General features: G+C 43.6%; 1 protein-coding gene across 3 annotated transcripts in view; it reads right to left on the bottom strand.

Moving 5' to 3' along the window:
• The window catches only part of LOC138288027 (adipocyte plasma membrane-associated protein-like), a 218,796-nt gene that overhangs the window by 86,695 nt on the left and 118,806 nt on the right, over positions 1–13,295 (bottom strand). For 2 of the 3 annotated variants that reach the window (XM_069229135.1, XM_069229136.1), the window contains exons 4-5: positions 8,725–8,823; positions 2,637–2,786 (exon numbers count right to left, since the gene is read on the bottom strand). In XM_069229135.1, the coding sequence (XP_069085236.1) occupies positions 2,637–2,786; positions 8,725–8,823 (249 nt within the window). The remainder of the gene's footprint in view (positions 1–2,636; positions 2,787–8,724; positions 8,824–13,295) is intronic. The other variant, XM_069229137.1, reaches the window with a different exon arrangement.

Genomic DNA, 13,295 nt, shown 5'->3' with positions numbered 1-13,295 from the left:
GAAGGGACCATGCAATCTTACGTAAGCAAAGCTCAGGGGCTCAATAAACCAAAAGCATATGTCCATCTCATGTCATACTGCGGTAAGACTTACAAAATCCTCCAAACTCTCATTTTTATTCTGGAATATGAGACACATAGCTCATGTGTCAGCACACCAACATCCTGGGGATTACGAAGGGATTACGTCTTTAAAATAAATTAAAAATCATTTTAGTCTATGAGTGTTGTTTTGCCTGAGCACAATGTAACAAGAGACGGCTTTTCTCATGAAAAAATAGTGCACTGGCTGCGTTAGCTCTTCCTTGATTGTAGCGTGGGAGAAGCATGCTGAATGTGGCCTTCCGCTTTATAATTTACCTATGGCTGTGCGCCACTAGGCTGAGATCTTGCTTACGTTTAATGGGTTATGTTTAGCTTAAAAAAAGACATTTAACATATTTTTCCTTTCTACAGACACAGAGTTTGTTTTCCATAGGTTAAGATCTCAAATAAAGCAAATTAAAAAATTTAGAACAACATCGATCCCGTATGTCTCTCGTTTCATTAAAACACATATAATGGCATTACAGAAATAAAATGTGAACTGAGTAGCCTAACATAACGTGCATTTATAAAGCGCACATGCAATAGTAGGCACATTGGCGCTGAATAATAGATGGTTACTGAATACTAGATGATCATTGTTGTACAACTCAATACCACCCATTTTATCGACCTTGGAGAATGAGGGGCAAAATGGATCGATCCCCTGAGATTTGAATATTTGGGTCAAACACAGATCCCTTCAGTAGTTCATTGAGACATAGGACCCGACTTGATGGAAACATATTATTATTATTATTATTATTATTATTATTATTTGACAGTCAACTGAAATGTACTTTGGTGCATTTCGACTTCGGAAACACCTTTTTGGAAATAAATACCTTTTTGACATCACAGTGCTATCGGCGAACAAACTCCCCTGACGTCACAATGCTCCACATGTTTACATAATTTCACCTTCCTTTCTTCTGTCACTCACATGCAGGCAATGTAAATAACACAAGAGGTGATTCACAGTTTATCTTTAAGTAATACAAAATATCACATTTTTTTAGAGAGTTGATTGTGTACAAAGTACTATAGAGGATAAATTGTGCTATATTAAGCACTTCCATCCGTGGTGCTACATACGTTCTTAGTAGATGGAGCCTAATAGTGCCTGGTTAAAGTTACTTTATTCTACAACCCATCCAATCAAACTTGTCAGACATTTTTGTGGAGCCCGGATAAAAAATATCATGCGAGACCCCATGAAGCACAAGCACCTGTTTCTAAATTAAAAAAATCCCTGAAAGAAATCCAGTGTGCTAGCCTCATCATTTACAGAGCAGATTGGCTACAACATCCATAAATGCACTTAAAAACACTAGGTCAGGCCTTGAAATACCACGGGCATGGACAAAAATATACCCTGTTCTTCCCTCGCTGCTCCGACTTATTCTGACATGCATGCATGCAATCTACAAAAGAAACTTATTAGGCAGTAAGAAAATGCCACCGAGTTGCTCTAGGCGTTGCACAGGTAAGTAAAATGGGGTTGTCTTTCACTATCAAGCTATGTGAAAGCCGGATGCATATTAAAAACATTTATGGTATTCTGTTGCACATCAAGTACACTACATATCTTGTCTAAGTTACAACCTTACTATACAACGTTTTTCTATTTGTTCCAAGAGCCCGTATTTTCTTAATTTTGTTACGGGTTTTGTATTTCTGTAAGTTTTTATTGCCTCAGAAGATAGTGGGAGCTGTGTAAAAACACACCAGATAAATTAGATGGAACTCACTAGGGGCAGGGCCCGACCTACGATTATATGAACTTGGACCACAAGCGAGGGTTGCAGAATTATGGCAGTAAGTGCGCGTCCGGAGAGATAAAAGGAAGGCAATCATGATAAAAGGAAGGCAATCATGATAAAAGGAAGGCAATCATTTGTTGTGGGAGTGATACGGGAGCCGCAAATTCGAAGGAGGGTGTGGATGTAGGTTTCAGTTCTGACCACATGCTTTTTTTTTCTAAAACCCATTTGCCTGTAGCACTCGGAAATTACTTATTTGAAAAAGTGGGCTTGTGCTGAACAATTTAATAATAAACTTCCGCTCATGGCTGTCACATTCACTATGTGCAGACATCCACGGAGGAACCCCGAAATCTGTCTCAAAGGCGACATTTCATTAGTAATTACATTATGTGCGGTGTATCTTCTACTAAAAGGATCTTACCATCACCCGCAGCCAAAGCGTTCATATTTGCTTGCACCCAAATGTCAGGTATCAGATGAGTAACATCTTCACGAAAGCATTTCATTTGTGTTTCAAAATGCAAAAGTGTATGATTGTTTTCAAATCAGTCAAAATATTTAAGAAAGCTCAGGTACTTGCTTAGGTAAGGTTGATTTAATACATTTTCCCATCATCAGGGATAACATGTAGTACTCCAATATGCATACTAATTACCAGTAGTGTTTATCCTCTGAAATAAATATTGCAATTTTTTTCAATATTCTGGCTCATTTGCTTATGAATCAGAGAAACAACTCTACGCACACCCACTCCTAATAACTGTGAAATTTTTAGGCATAGGTTCACCTTTCTGGTTGCTGAGGATGAGGGATTTCTCACCCGTCTTCGGGTGGACTTTATACAGCCCAAAATAAGAATCTGCCACAATGAGGTAACCATCGCGATCCATTCGTATGCCATGCGGCCTACCGCATAGTGGTTCAAAGTCCGTAGTCCCTGGATAACAAAAAACAAATGATAAAATGTCAACTCTCAGGGACTATGTACAAGAATCTGACATATCTGCTCCGATGAGTTAGATTTCTTCAGCTGCCCTTACAACCCCCTATCGACGCTATGGAAGTGCGTATTTACAATGCAGAGCTCCATGGCGCACATTTTCACAGATGCGTCAGAAATTCTGACGCATCTGTGGGGCTAAACTCACACATTGCTGGACTAGCGTAAAAAAAAAAAAGACGCTACTCCAGCAATGCCAGGAGTCCCCCATTGAGAAAAGCCCTGATTCAGTTTTACGCCTGATCGGAGCAGGTGATAAAAATCTGACGCAGTGAGGTCACAGAATGACACAGTAAAATGTTGTAAATTTCGCTGTGTCAGTTCTGCGTGGCTTTTCCGGTGGGAACACCTACCCTGCATACATTATACCTGGCGAATGTATCACGTGGTGCAAGGCTTTGCAAGCTGACGCACTGGGCCCAATGCGTCAGTTTGTAAATGCTCAGAGGTGTAGAGCACCGCTTGCGCCACCATTACATTTAAAAAAACTAAAAAAAACAACGATGCTACAGTAGTGCAAAAGCCTTGTAAATGAGGCCCTCAGTTCCTTTTGGTATAGGTGACATCCAATTAAAAGTGCGTAAGTGCAAATCACTCATCTTTTCCAAACAAAATGGCTTCTCACAGTTAAAAACATCTATCCTAAAAGTACAGAAGCAATTTTCGACAGACTTATTCCCCCAACGTTTTGCTTGATGTCGGACAACTGCATTGGGGTTCCAGAAATGTTAACTTTCACCCAAAATAAGTTTCAGAAATCTTAATTTAACCAAACATTTTTTATTGAGATACACTCATCAGCACCAACAGCGAACAGAGATCCCTGCAAGAATGATATTTATGCAAGAAATTGAAACCACCCCACGTGTTTTCACAACCAGTGAAGTCTGATTTGGAATTAATTTCGTTCTAGTTTCTCTGAGATACATTCAAGATCTAAAGCTTTTTGTCTTACTTGGAAGCCTATTTCTTTCGCAAAAAAACATAGCTTCTGTGATGACGATAAAGCTTGTCATTTTTTCATAAGTAACTGCTTCCTCTTTAGCACTGGTTTAAATTATATTTGTATCTACATTTGTGATTATTCTAGTATCAGTTTTTCAATGTCAAGTAAATCGGATTTTATTTATTTGTACAGCACAGCAGTCTTCTATATACAAAATATTTTTTACAAAATTCAAAAATAGATAAATAGCTCATCATTCTGACAGAGCTTGGTTGGTCTACTTGAAAGAATAGTAGGGTCTAGTAAGTGTCTAAGGCAAAGTGAATTTTCCTTTCAAGTCTTCCTTTTTTCAGCATTTGATTTGTGTAAACTTAGCCATTTTCCACATGGGACTGACTAAGCTACTTAATGATGCTTAAATCCAATATAAGATTTCTGTCTGTTTGAGAAGCAAGTGTGCCACAGAAAATCACTCCCAAAATATATTGAGAAGCGGCTTGATTAGTGGAAGGAACACACTTAATCGCGGAGACTACAAAGGTTAAGAATGTATTGCGGTGAAAAGGAGGGTGGCGGAAGCTTGTAAAAGACTGTCAGAGGCCCGGTACTGGTAAGGCAATGACAAGGGGTGTAAGAAGAAGAGCTATATACCCGTATTCATGCATACAAAAAGAGTCAAATTAAGGGCCATATTTATACCTTTTGACGCACAACTGCGCCAACGCAGTTGTGTGTCAAATATTTTACCGTCGGCTAACACCATTCCAACGCACCATGCGGGCACCTTATTTAAGGAATGACGTTAGCCGGCGCTGCAGACTGGTCTGAGTAAAAAAAAAAAGACGGCAGCGCCGTCGTATGGGTCAATGGGGGTTGTGCGTCAAAAAATGGTGCAAGTCAGGTCAAAGGCAAAAATCAGGCCTCAAACCGGACTTGCGCCATTTGTTTTGACGCACAACCCCTATTGACATGACTCCTGTCTTATCAAAGACAGGAGTCATGCCCCCTTGCCCAATGGCTGTGCCCAGGGGACTTATGTCCCCTGGGCATGGTCATTGGGCATAGTGGCATGTAGTGGGGCCCAAATTAGCCCCCTCTATGCCACTTAAAAAAAACTTAAAAAAATACTTACCTGAACTTACCTGGGATGGGTCCCCCCATCCATGTGTGTCCTCCAGGGGTGGGCGAGGGTAGCAGGGGGTGTCCCTGGGGGCAGGGGAGGGCACCTCTGGACTCCTTCCGAGCCCACACATACCTTAACGCCTGCCCTGACCCAGGTGTTAAAAAACAGCGCACATCAGGCTGTGCGCCGTTTTTTTTAAGGCCCACCCCCTCCTGTGCGTCAAAATGACTGGGGTATAAATAAGGCGCACAGGCCTTAATGATATGCAAGGTAGGCATTCCCTTCCCAAAAATTACTTTAACGCAAGGCAGTTTCCCGCTTCCAAAAAAATGACGCACACCGTGGAATTTTGACGTCCGCGGGGTCGGGCATCAAAGTTTAAATATGGGGCAAGGTTTGCGCCGACTGTGCGTAAAATATTTGACACACATTTGGCGCAAACAGAGTATAAATATGCCCCTAAGTGTCTGATCTGAACAAAGGATACCTTCCCATAAACGGGGTTACTGCAGGACCGCTAGATGACACTTGTAGAAATATACATTCCATTGTTTGTGATCTATTGATTTAAATCGATATTTTTTTAAAAACCCAATAAAAATGAAAAACAGCTCAATTTCTGATTCACACTGAAATGCTGATTTTGATACGTAATTGAAGTTTATTGTTCGTATAGAGGTAAAGTGAATGCTGGTTGTGTCCACTGTGCTTAAAGACCAGAGAACAGAAAAATTAAGATTATAAAATGCTCTTTCATTCTCTCAAGTACGAAATTTCTAGGCACACTCCGGGTATTCACTGTTCTAAGCCAGACAACAACTCTATATGGTGTAGGATCAACCTTAGGGTAAAGCATCTGAGGCCAAATCTCAGTAATGGGATTGGCCAATGTGTAGAAGTAATACAAATAGAAATGTCCTGTTGATATATGGCACATTCTAATGTTTATTTATTTGCGTACGAACAATTTAGACAATTAAAGATGAAAAGATAAGTAGAGAAAGTGATTTATTCATGAGCATTCAATTTATTCAAGTGGGAAATCAGTGATTAAACCTGGATGTCCATGTTTGTTAATAGACACGTTTCCTCCATATGTTTCTAACTGGGCTCTGGATGGTCCATTTTAAATTCTTAGTGGACCATTTATTTAAACGTTTATTGTTTTTATTTAGTGTGTGGATTTTCCTCTTAAATAGAAAGCATCATTTTGAAACACTTTCAAATTCAGGAAAGAACAAGCAATTTGGAAATTGTTAGACCTTGCATCCTTAGGGTGGTCTTGTCCCAGACATTTTTGGCCTTTCCCTTCTGTTTTGTTGCTGTATCTTTCTGTTGGACTTAGGACTCTCAGCACTTTACCTCTGCTTATCAGTGCTAAAGTGCATGTGCTTCTTCCCTACAAACACGGTGACACTGGTATACTCACAATCGGCCTATTTAATTTACATGTGAATCGCTTGTAAAGTGGTGAATCATACCCAGAGGACCTGCAAATTAAATGCTACTACTAGGCCTGCAGCACGGATTGGAACACCCACCTAAGTAGCCCTGTAAAACAGTCTTAGGTCTGCCACTGCAGAGCCTGCACGTGCAGCCCCACTACCACCCCAACTTGGCATTTAAACCCCCATGCCAAGTCTTACTCTCCCACTTTTGCTTACATCCAAGTCGCCCCTACAGTAGGCCCTAGAAAGCCCATGGTGCAGGGAGCAATGTAAGTTGAAAGGACATGCACCTCACCGTCCCTATGTCCTGGTAAGGAAAAACCCCTCCAGTGCAATTTCATTATTGGGAAGCCTAACCCTCTCATAGACTAATATTAGGAAATCCTTATAAAAACCTTAAATTGTAATTCCTGATCTGAGAGGAGTGGAAGGGTCATGTTTAGTACCATTGGAATTGTAATAATAAATCTTCTTTACTGGTAAGGTTGGATTTATTACTACTAGTCTAGAAATGCCACTTTTAGAAAGCGGACATTTCTCTCCCCTCACTGCCCTGTGAGCCTACAGCCTCCTTCCAATACACGTCTGGTGTGGGTGGGGTAACAGTTCAACTTGTGCATTCCCTTCAGACACCCACAACACAGGACACTCAGCCATATTTGCATATTGATGGGTCTTCCTAAGAAAGGGGTGGGGAGGATATTGCCCTTATATTTCAAAGGGTAAGGGTTGGGGTCACACAAGAGGGCTGATTACCCCCCACTGGCTGCCTGGAGCCGAGCCGGACTTGAAAGGGGGACCTGCGCACTTCACACGGTTTCTTGGTGGTCATCCCCCACATCACATGCACTTTTATCTATAAAGAGTGGGCCCCTTGACCCACTAGTCAGATCATCCCTGGACCACGAAGGAACACTGCGGGAGTAATGGCTGCTGTGCAAGAAGGACTGCCACTTTGCTGGGATTTGACTGTTTCCAGGAACTGCTACCAGACTCTGCCCTCTGCCTGCTGACAGTTGCCCAGCACCATCCCACCTCCGACTCCTCCCAGGGAATCTCCAGGACTTGCCTATGTGCCCTGCCTTTGTTATCACCCTTGGGAAGCCAGAAAGCATCGCTCTCTACACCCCTTCTCCTCACCACTCTGCCCAGCTCCTAAGAATCAACCAGGCAGCCCCTATACCCTTTTCGGGATCGCCATCTTCAACATCCCCCCACAAGTCCGTTGCCGCCAGGAGGACATCGCGGTCATGCCGTCGCACTGAAACCGCCGGCATCTGAGAGTTGCCCCCGCCCTCTCTGGAGCCCCTGACTTACTAAGGAGCCAACGAGTCTGAGATTGGGCGGCCCCCTGGGAAGTCTGCTGCTCTCTTCCAGCCCCGGAAATATTCACTGCCTCCATCTCGGCACCTAGGGAGACTCGCCTGCGGTCTCCAGTATTGGCACAAACGAGTCTGAGACCGGGTGGCCCCTGGGAAGTCTACCGCTGTACTCCAGCCTCGGAATCCTCGCTGAACCAGCCAGCCTTCCTCCCAGAGTGGACAGCCACCCCGTAACCTCACAGTACACACCACTCCTGGCCACTCAATGGGATTGAGCGCGATCAGAGGATTACATTATTTAAAGAACAAGCACCTCTTCATTTTAGTGGACCTCGAACCCAGCATCTAACAGGTATTGCCTGGCTCCTGCCAACGGCCCTGGGAGAATTAAACTGCACACAGCCCTTTATGATGATTTGCTCTGCATCATTAGGCACCTCTTTTAAACATGTACATAAAGATTGTATATATTTTATCTTCTAAACGCATTGTGTTGAGTCTCTTTGTGGGTGCCTACAGGGAGTTGCTGTTTAGGGAGATTGCACAAATACTTTGCACACTGCCTTCCGAGTTTAGCCTGCCTGCTCTGCACCAAACTAGCCGGGAGTGAGCACAGGTTGGCCTAAATTGTGTGTCTGACTTGCCCTGACTAGAATGAGTTGATTCTGCTTGGCTAAGGTACATACCCTAGCCAACCAGGAGCCCCATTTCTTACAGAGGCCATTGGGAAAGACATGTTCATCTAAACTTGAACACTTTTGATTACTATGCCTCCCACCCCCGTCCCTTGGACACTTCTACAGATTTCGATTTTGTTTACTTATGCAGTGAGAGCAATCACACCCAAGCACTACTACAGAAAGGAAAATAAAATTCAGAGCTACATAAGAATACTCAGTGAGGCGGCAGTTTCTCAACACACTATCAGGTTCTTTATGACTGTTCTCATGCTTTTATTCAAAATAACCTTTATCGAAACAGAAATCAAATGTGTTAAAAAATGCAATTTTATTGCTGACTACCACCTTTCACTTACCACATTCTGAAAGATTCTTTCCCATCTGTGTAATGAATGATGCCTGTCCATCTCTGATCCTCCAGAGCTTTCCATCCACAGTTCCCGTGTAGAGGTTTCCTATAAAAATAACTCTTGTAAGCACTACATTGCCATATGAAACTACGAGCAATAAATTAGCAAGAGCTGTGCCATGTAGTTGCTGTGACAACACAGGATGCAAGTATGAAGAATATTTGACATTGGCAAACCCTGATAATAAGGCGCAAAACACTTGCAAAATCTAGCCACACACTATATCCCAACTAGAAACATCAGTGCATCAACTTCTAACTTTAAGCACAGTTGTTCAACTGGTTGAAACATGGAGACAGTTACCAAGGAGGACAATTCCCATGACTATAGAACACCCTTCCACCATCTTCTGATTTTGCTTTCACATTTGCTTCAGGAACTTCCTGAAAATAGAAATGTCAGACTCTCCATCTAAATTAAGCACCAAGTGTCTCTAATCGCAGACAGGTTCGCACTGTAACAGAAAATAGACCCAGGCATAAAATGTTTTTGTTAGAAAGTGGTCCACTGTTGGACCTGACATCCCTGGCGTGGTTTCCCCACCAACTTTTTGCCTTCCATCCTCCTATTTTTGCCGACTTTGTTTTTGCTGGTTTTAGGCTTGTGCACACACTACTGAGAACGAGTGCTAAGGTGCTTGTGCTGTATGTTTTAAATATGGTAACATTGGTTTACACCCAACTGACACATTTAATTTACTTTTAAATCTACAGTAAAGTTGTACTACATGTATCCAGTGCCTGTAAATTAAAAACTAATAGTGGGCCTCAAAAGCAAAAAGAAAAGATGATGGACATAATGCTGAACAATGCAAACATTCACCCCCAGTCACAAAGATCTGGGTTTAAAGAATTGTTTTTTTGCCCCCGCCCCCACCAAGCCACCACAGTTTGGACCCAGGCATATGCAAATCAGTCTTGATCCTGTTCCCCATGGGAACAGTCCAGCCTGAACTGCCAGCCCAGGTCCTCCGTGGCCCAGAAACAAGCATCCTGGGATCAGTTTCGGGGTATCACCCTTCATCAGCCAGGTTGAATCCAGTGGCGCAGTGAGCACGGGACCCACGTCTGGGCATAGCCTTCTCTCTTAGGACAACAAAGGCAAAAAGACAGGTTAAACCCAGATCTTTATGACTGAGGGTGAATGTTTGCATTGTTCAACATTCCGTCCATCATCTGTTCTTTTTGCGTTAGTGGGCCTGCAACACTAACCGGTGCAGTTTAAACTGCCATTCCAACCTAGCAAGATGAACCTTTTGCCAGGCCAAATCATCCTTTTTGCTACATATACATTACCCTTAGTGTAGGCCCTGAACAGCCCTTAGGGCAGGGTGCGGTGAATTTAAAACATTGGACATGTACCTGTCCTGGTAGTGAAACTCTTAAATTCCCTTTTCACTACTGCAAGGCTTTCCTATGCCATAGGAGAAAATTGGGTTACCTTATTACATTTAGTAAGTGCTAACTTTAAATTGAGAGCAAGTAGGAATGTCATGTTTGTTGTCAAAAGAATTGCAATATAAAACTCTCTTTAATGATAAAGGGGGATTTTAACTCACAATGCTGAAAATGTCTCTCTTAGAAAGTTGGCATTTTCTTGTCCTATCCATTTGGTGGCCACACCCTGTATCCTGGGTTACAAGCCTGGGTGTACCTGGCAGTTGGTCTTCATGTATTGCTCCCAGACAGCGAGACAAAGGGGGAATAGATGTTGGCAGGATGGGCCATCTCTGACTTCACAGGGGAAGGAGTTGTCACCTATCCCACTTGCACATCACAAACCCTCTGCTTGAGTACACTCACAAAGGGATTATTATTTTATTTTTTGAATTTTTATATTTATTATGACTTTTAATAATAGGTACAACCAAACGAAACATTCACCATTAAGTCAGTTAGGAGACATAATTAACATCAGGGTCTTGATAAGTCTCATCAGACTGTGTCATAAACAGCAGTTAGCCAAGAAAAAATGTAGGACAACCTTCCCATTCTTTACGAATCAGTTTACAACCATGAGAATGAGCCTTCAAAATAACACTGCTAATATTTAGATGTACCAGCACAGTATCAAATGGAACTGACTATGGTAATCAACATCTTACTATCAAACCCACAATGAAACACAAAAGGAAAACAGTGGGGGGGTGAGGGGGGGATGGTCTGCATGGTCGCTGCCTCTCCCACTCAAGGGATGTAGTAGTATCACATCGCTCCAGGGGGAAGCGCCATCTGCCTCATCTCTGGTATTATGGGTCAGCTATCCAAATCCTCCTCATGATCGAGACACGAGGTAAGACTGTAAAGGGGCCTATATGTCACGAGGTCGGGAATTTACAGGCATCAGTTCCCAATAGACCATTAATTGTTCCTGGAAATATGCAGCATCACCAAGCCATTCTCTGCATCGGGGTATCTGTTTCTTCGCTCAGCACATCGCCACCCTGCGTTTAGCCAGCAACAACAGCAGCCCGTCAATTTCCTATAATCCCTAAAATATCACAGGAAGGCAAACTTGAGGGTGTGTGGCACCGCCAGCTCAACCATCTCACCAATGGCTTCCAGCACCTCTGTCCAATAGCCTTGCAGCACTCTACAGCTCCATGCCAGGTGCAGGAAGTCTGCCTCTGGAGCCAAGCATCTCTCGCAGCTAACATCTGATCTCACGCCCATTTTGCTCAGTCTACTTGGCGTATAGTATAAGCGATGCAGAAAGTTAAAATGAATGAAGCGCAGTCTTTAGTTAGGGGAGAGTTCTCGCAGTTGCATTCAGCAATAACGCCATCCCTCGTCTGATAGGATCTCACCTATATCCCTCTCCCAATGAATCCGAGCCTTGGACCTGACCGGGGCCGTCCCTTTCTGCATACAGACATATAGGTCCGTGATTAGTCTACGTGGGGACGGCATTTTGTACATAAGCTCCAATGCACTGCACACTGGAGGCAACTCGAAGAAACAGGGGTATGGTGCTCGTATCACAGCCTTGATTCTTAGGAAGAGTAAACGGTACAGCGCATTATCATGCATATCGCTCAGTGCGGCCTACGATGAAACAAACAAACCCCCGGAAACCAAGACTCCAGTGTAGTCATATTTAGATCGTTCACAGAGCTTACCCTTCTTGGACGGCTGCAGTTCCATAATATCCTGCACAGTCATCGAAGGCGTAAAGGGCTCCTCAACCTTCACACGTTTCAGAAGCACCCTCCAAGCGCGCGTCGTGCATGCCACAGTATCCACCCCTCTCGGCTTAGTTTTGAGCGATCTACCAATTGCCCCAGACAACCTATCGGGCCAGATTGAATCACATTTCGGGGCCAGATGCGGTAAGTATCTAATAGGGTGCAGCCAGAAGTGTGCGAAATGGGCCTGTGCACAGTTATAGTAAAATTCCAGATCCATGGGCCACCAGACCACCCTGCTCGAACGGTAATGTCAATCTTTCCCATGAAATTCGTGATTGTCTACCCGCCCAGGCAAGAGCGCTGAGTAAGGATCAAAGTCTTTTTAAGAAGCCAGCCCTAAGAACGAGAGGTATGTTAATGAATAAATAAAGGAATTTGGGCAGAACTACCATCTTAGCTATTGCTCTACGGCCCATCAGCGAGAGCCAGATCGCCACCTTTTCTTCTAGCCACATAATGGCTTTACCATAATTGGCTGACCACAACTCATCCGTCTCTCTACTGAGCCATATACCCAAATATTTCACCGGCCCATCAGCCCACCGGAAAGGATATCTAGAATGACAGTTAATCGTGATACCGGAAGCCCACCCAAAGTGTACTATCTCATCTATCAGCGTATCAAGATGGAGATGTGGGTCATGAACATAAAGCGCAACATCACCTGCATACATAGACACTAGTAAGGCCTCTGTCTGAATGCCAGCCCTCTATGATTATCAAGCGCGCTGCCAACGGCTCCATTGCCACCGCAAATAGCAGCTGCGAGAGGGGGGCAGCCTTGTCGAGTGCCTCTAGCTATCTGGAAGTGATCCAACACCATCCCGCTAATTCCTATCTACCAATAGGCGCAGAATACAGCAAACAAATCAGTTTAATGAACCTGGGATGCAGCCCCACCCTAGCAAACAAGCTAAACATGTATGACCAAGCAAGAGAGTCAAATGCGCCTTAGTGGCATCAATGAACACTGCCGCATTTCTCGGGTCCGACCATACGAGATACTGCAAAAAAAAGTACAGAGTTTATACAAGGTGGAGCGTACAGGCACAAAGCAAGGCTGATCTGGTAATGCCAAAGAAGGGAGCAGGGGCTGAAACCTGGTTGCAATAAGTTTAGCTAAAATCTTTTTGTCAATGTTTTTAACGATAAAGGTCTATATGAATCACAACAGCACGGGTCCTTCCCTGGTTTCAAGATTGTCACGATTAGGATCTCCCGCAGTGAGGGGGGGAGTATACCGCCCTAAAGCACCTCCTCATAGACCTCCAGTAGGCGCAGCACAAGTAAATCTGCGTACTCCTTATAAAAGGCCAACGCCAAACCGTCC

This window comes from Pleurodeles waltl, chromosome 4_1, assembly GCF_031143425.1.
Source record: "Pleurodeles waltl isolate 20211129_DDA chromosome 4_1, aPleWal1.hap1.20221129, whole genome shotgun sequence".
NCBI lineage: Eukaryota > Metazoa > Chordata > Amphibia > Caudata > Salamandridae > Pleurodeles > Pleurodeles waltl.
This window is presented reverse-complemented; position numbering and strand designations above follow the sequence as displayed.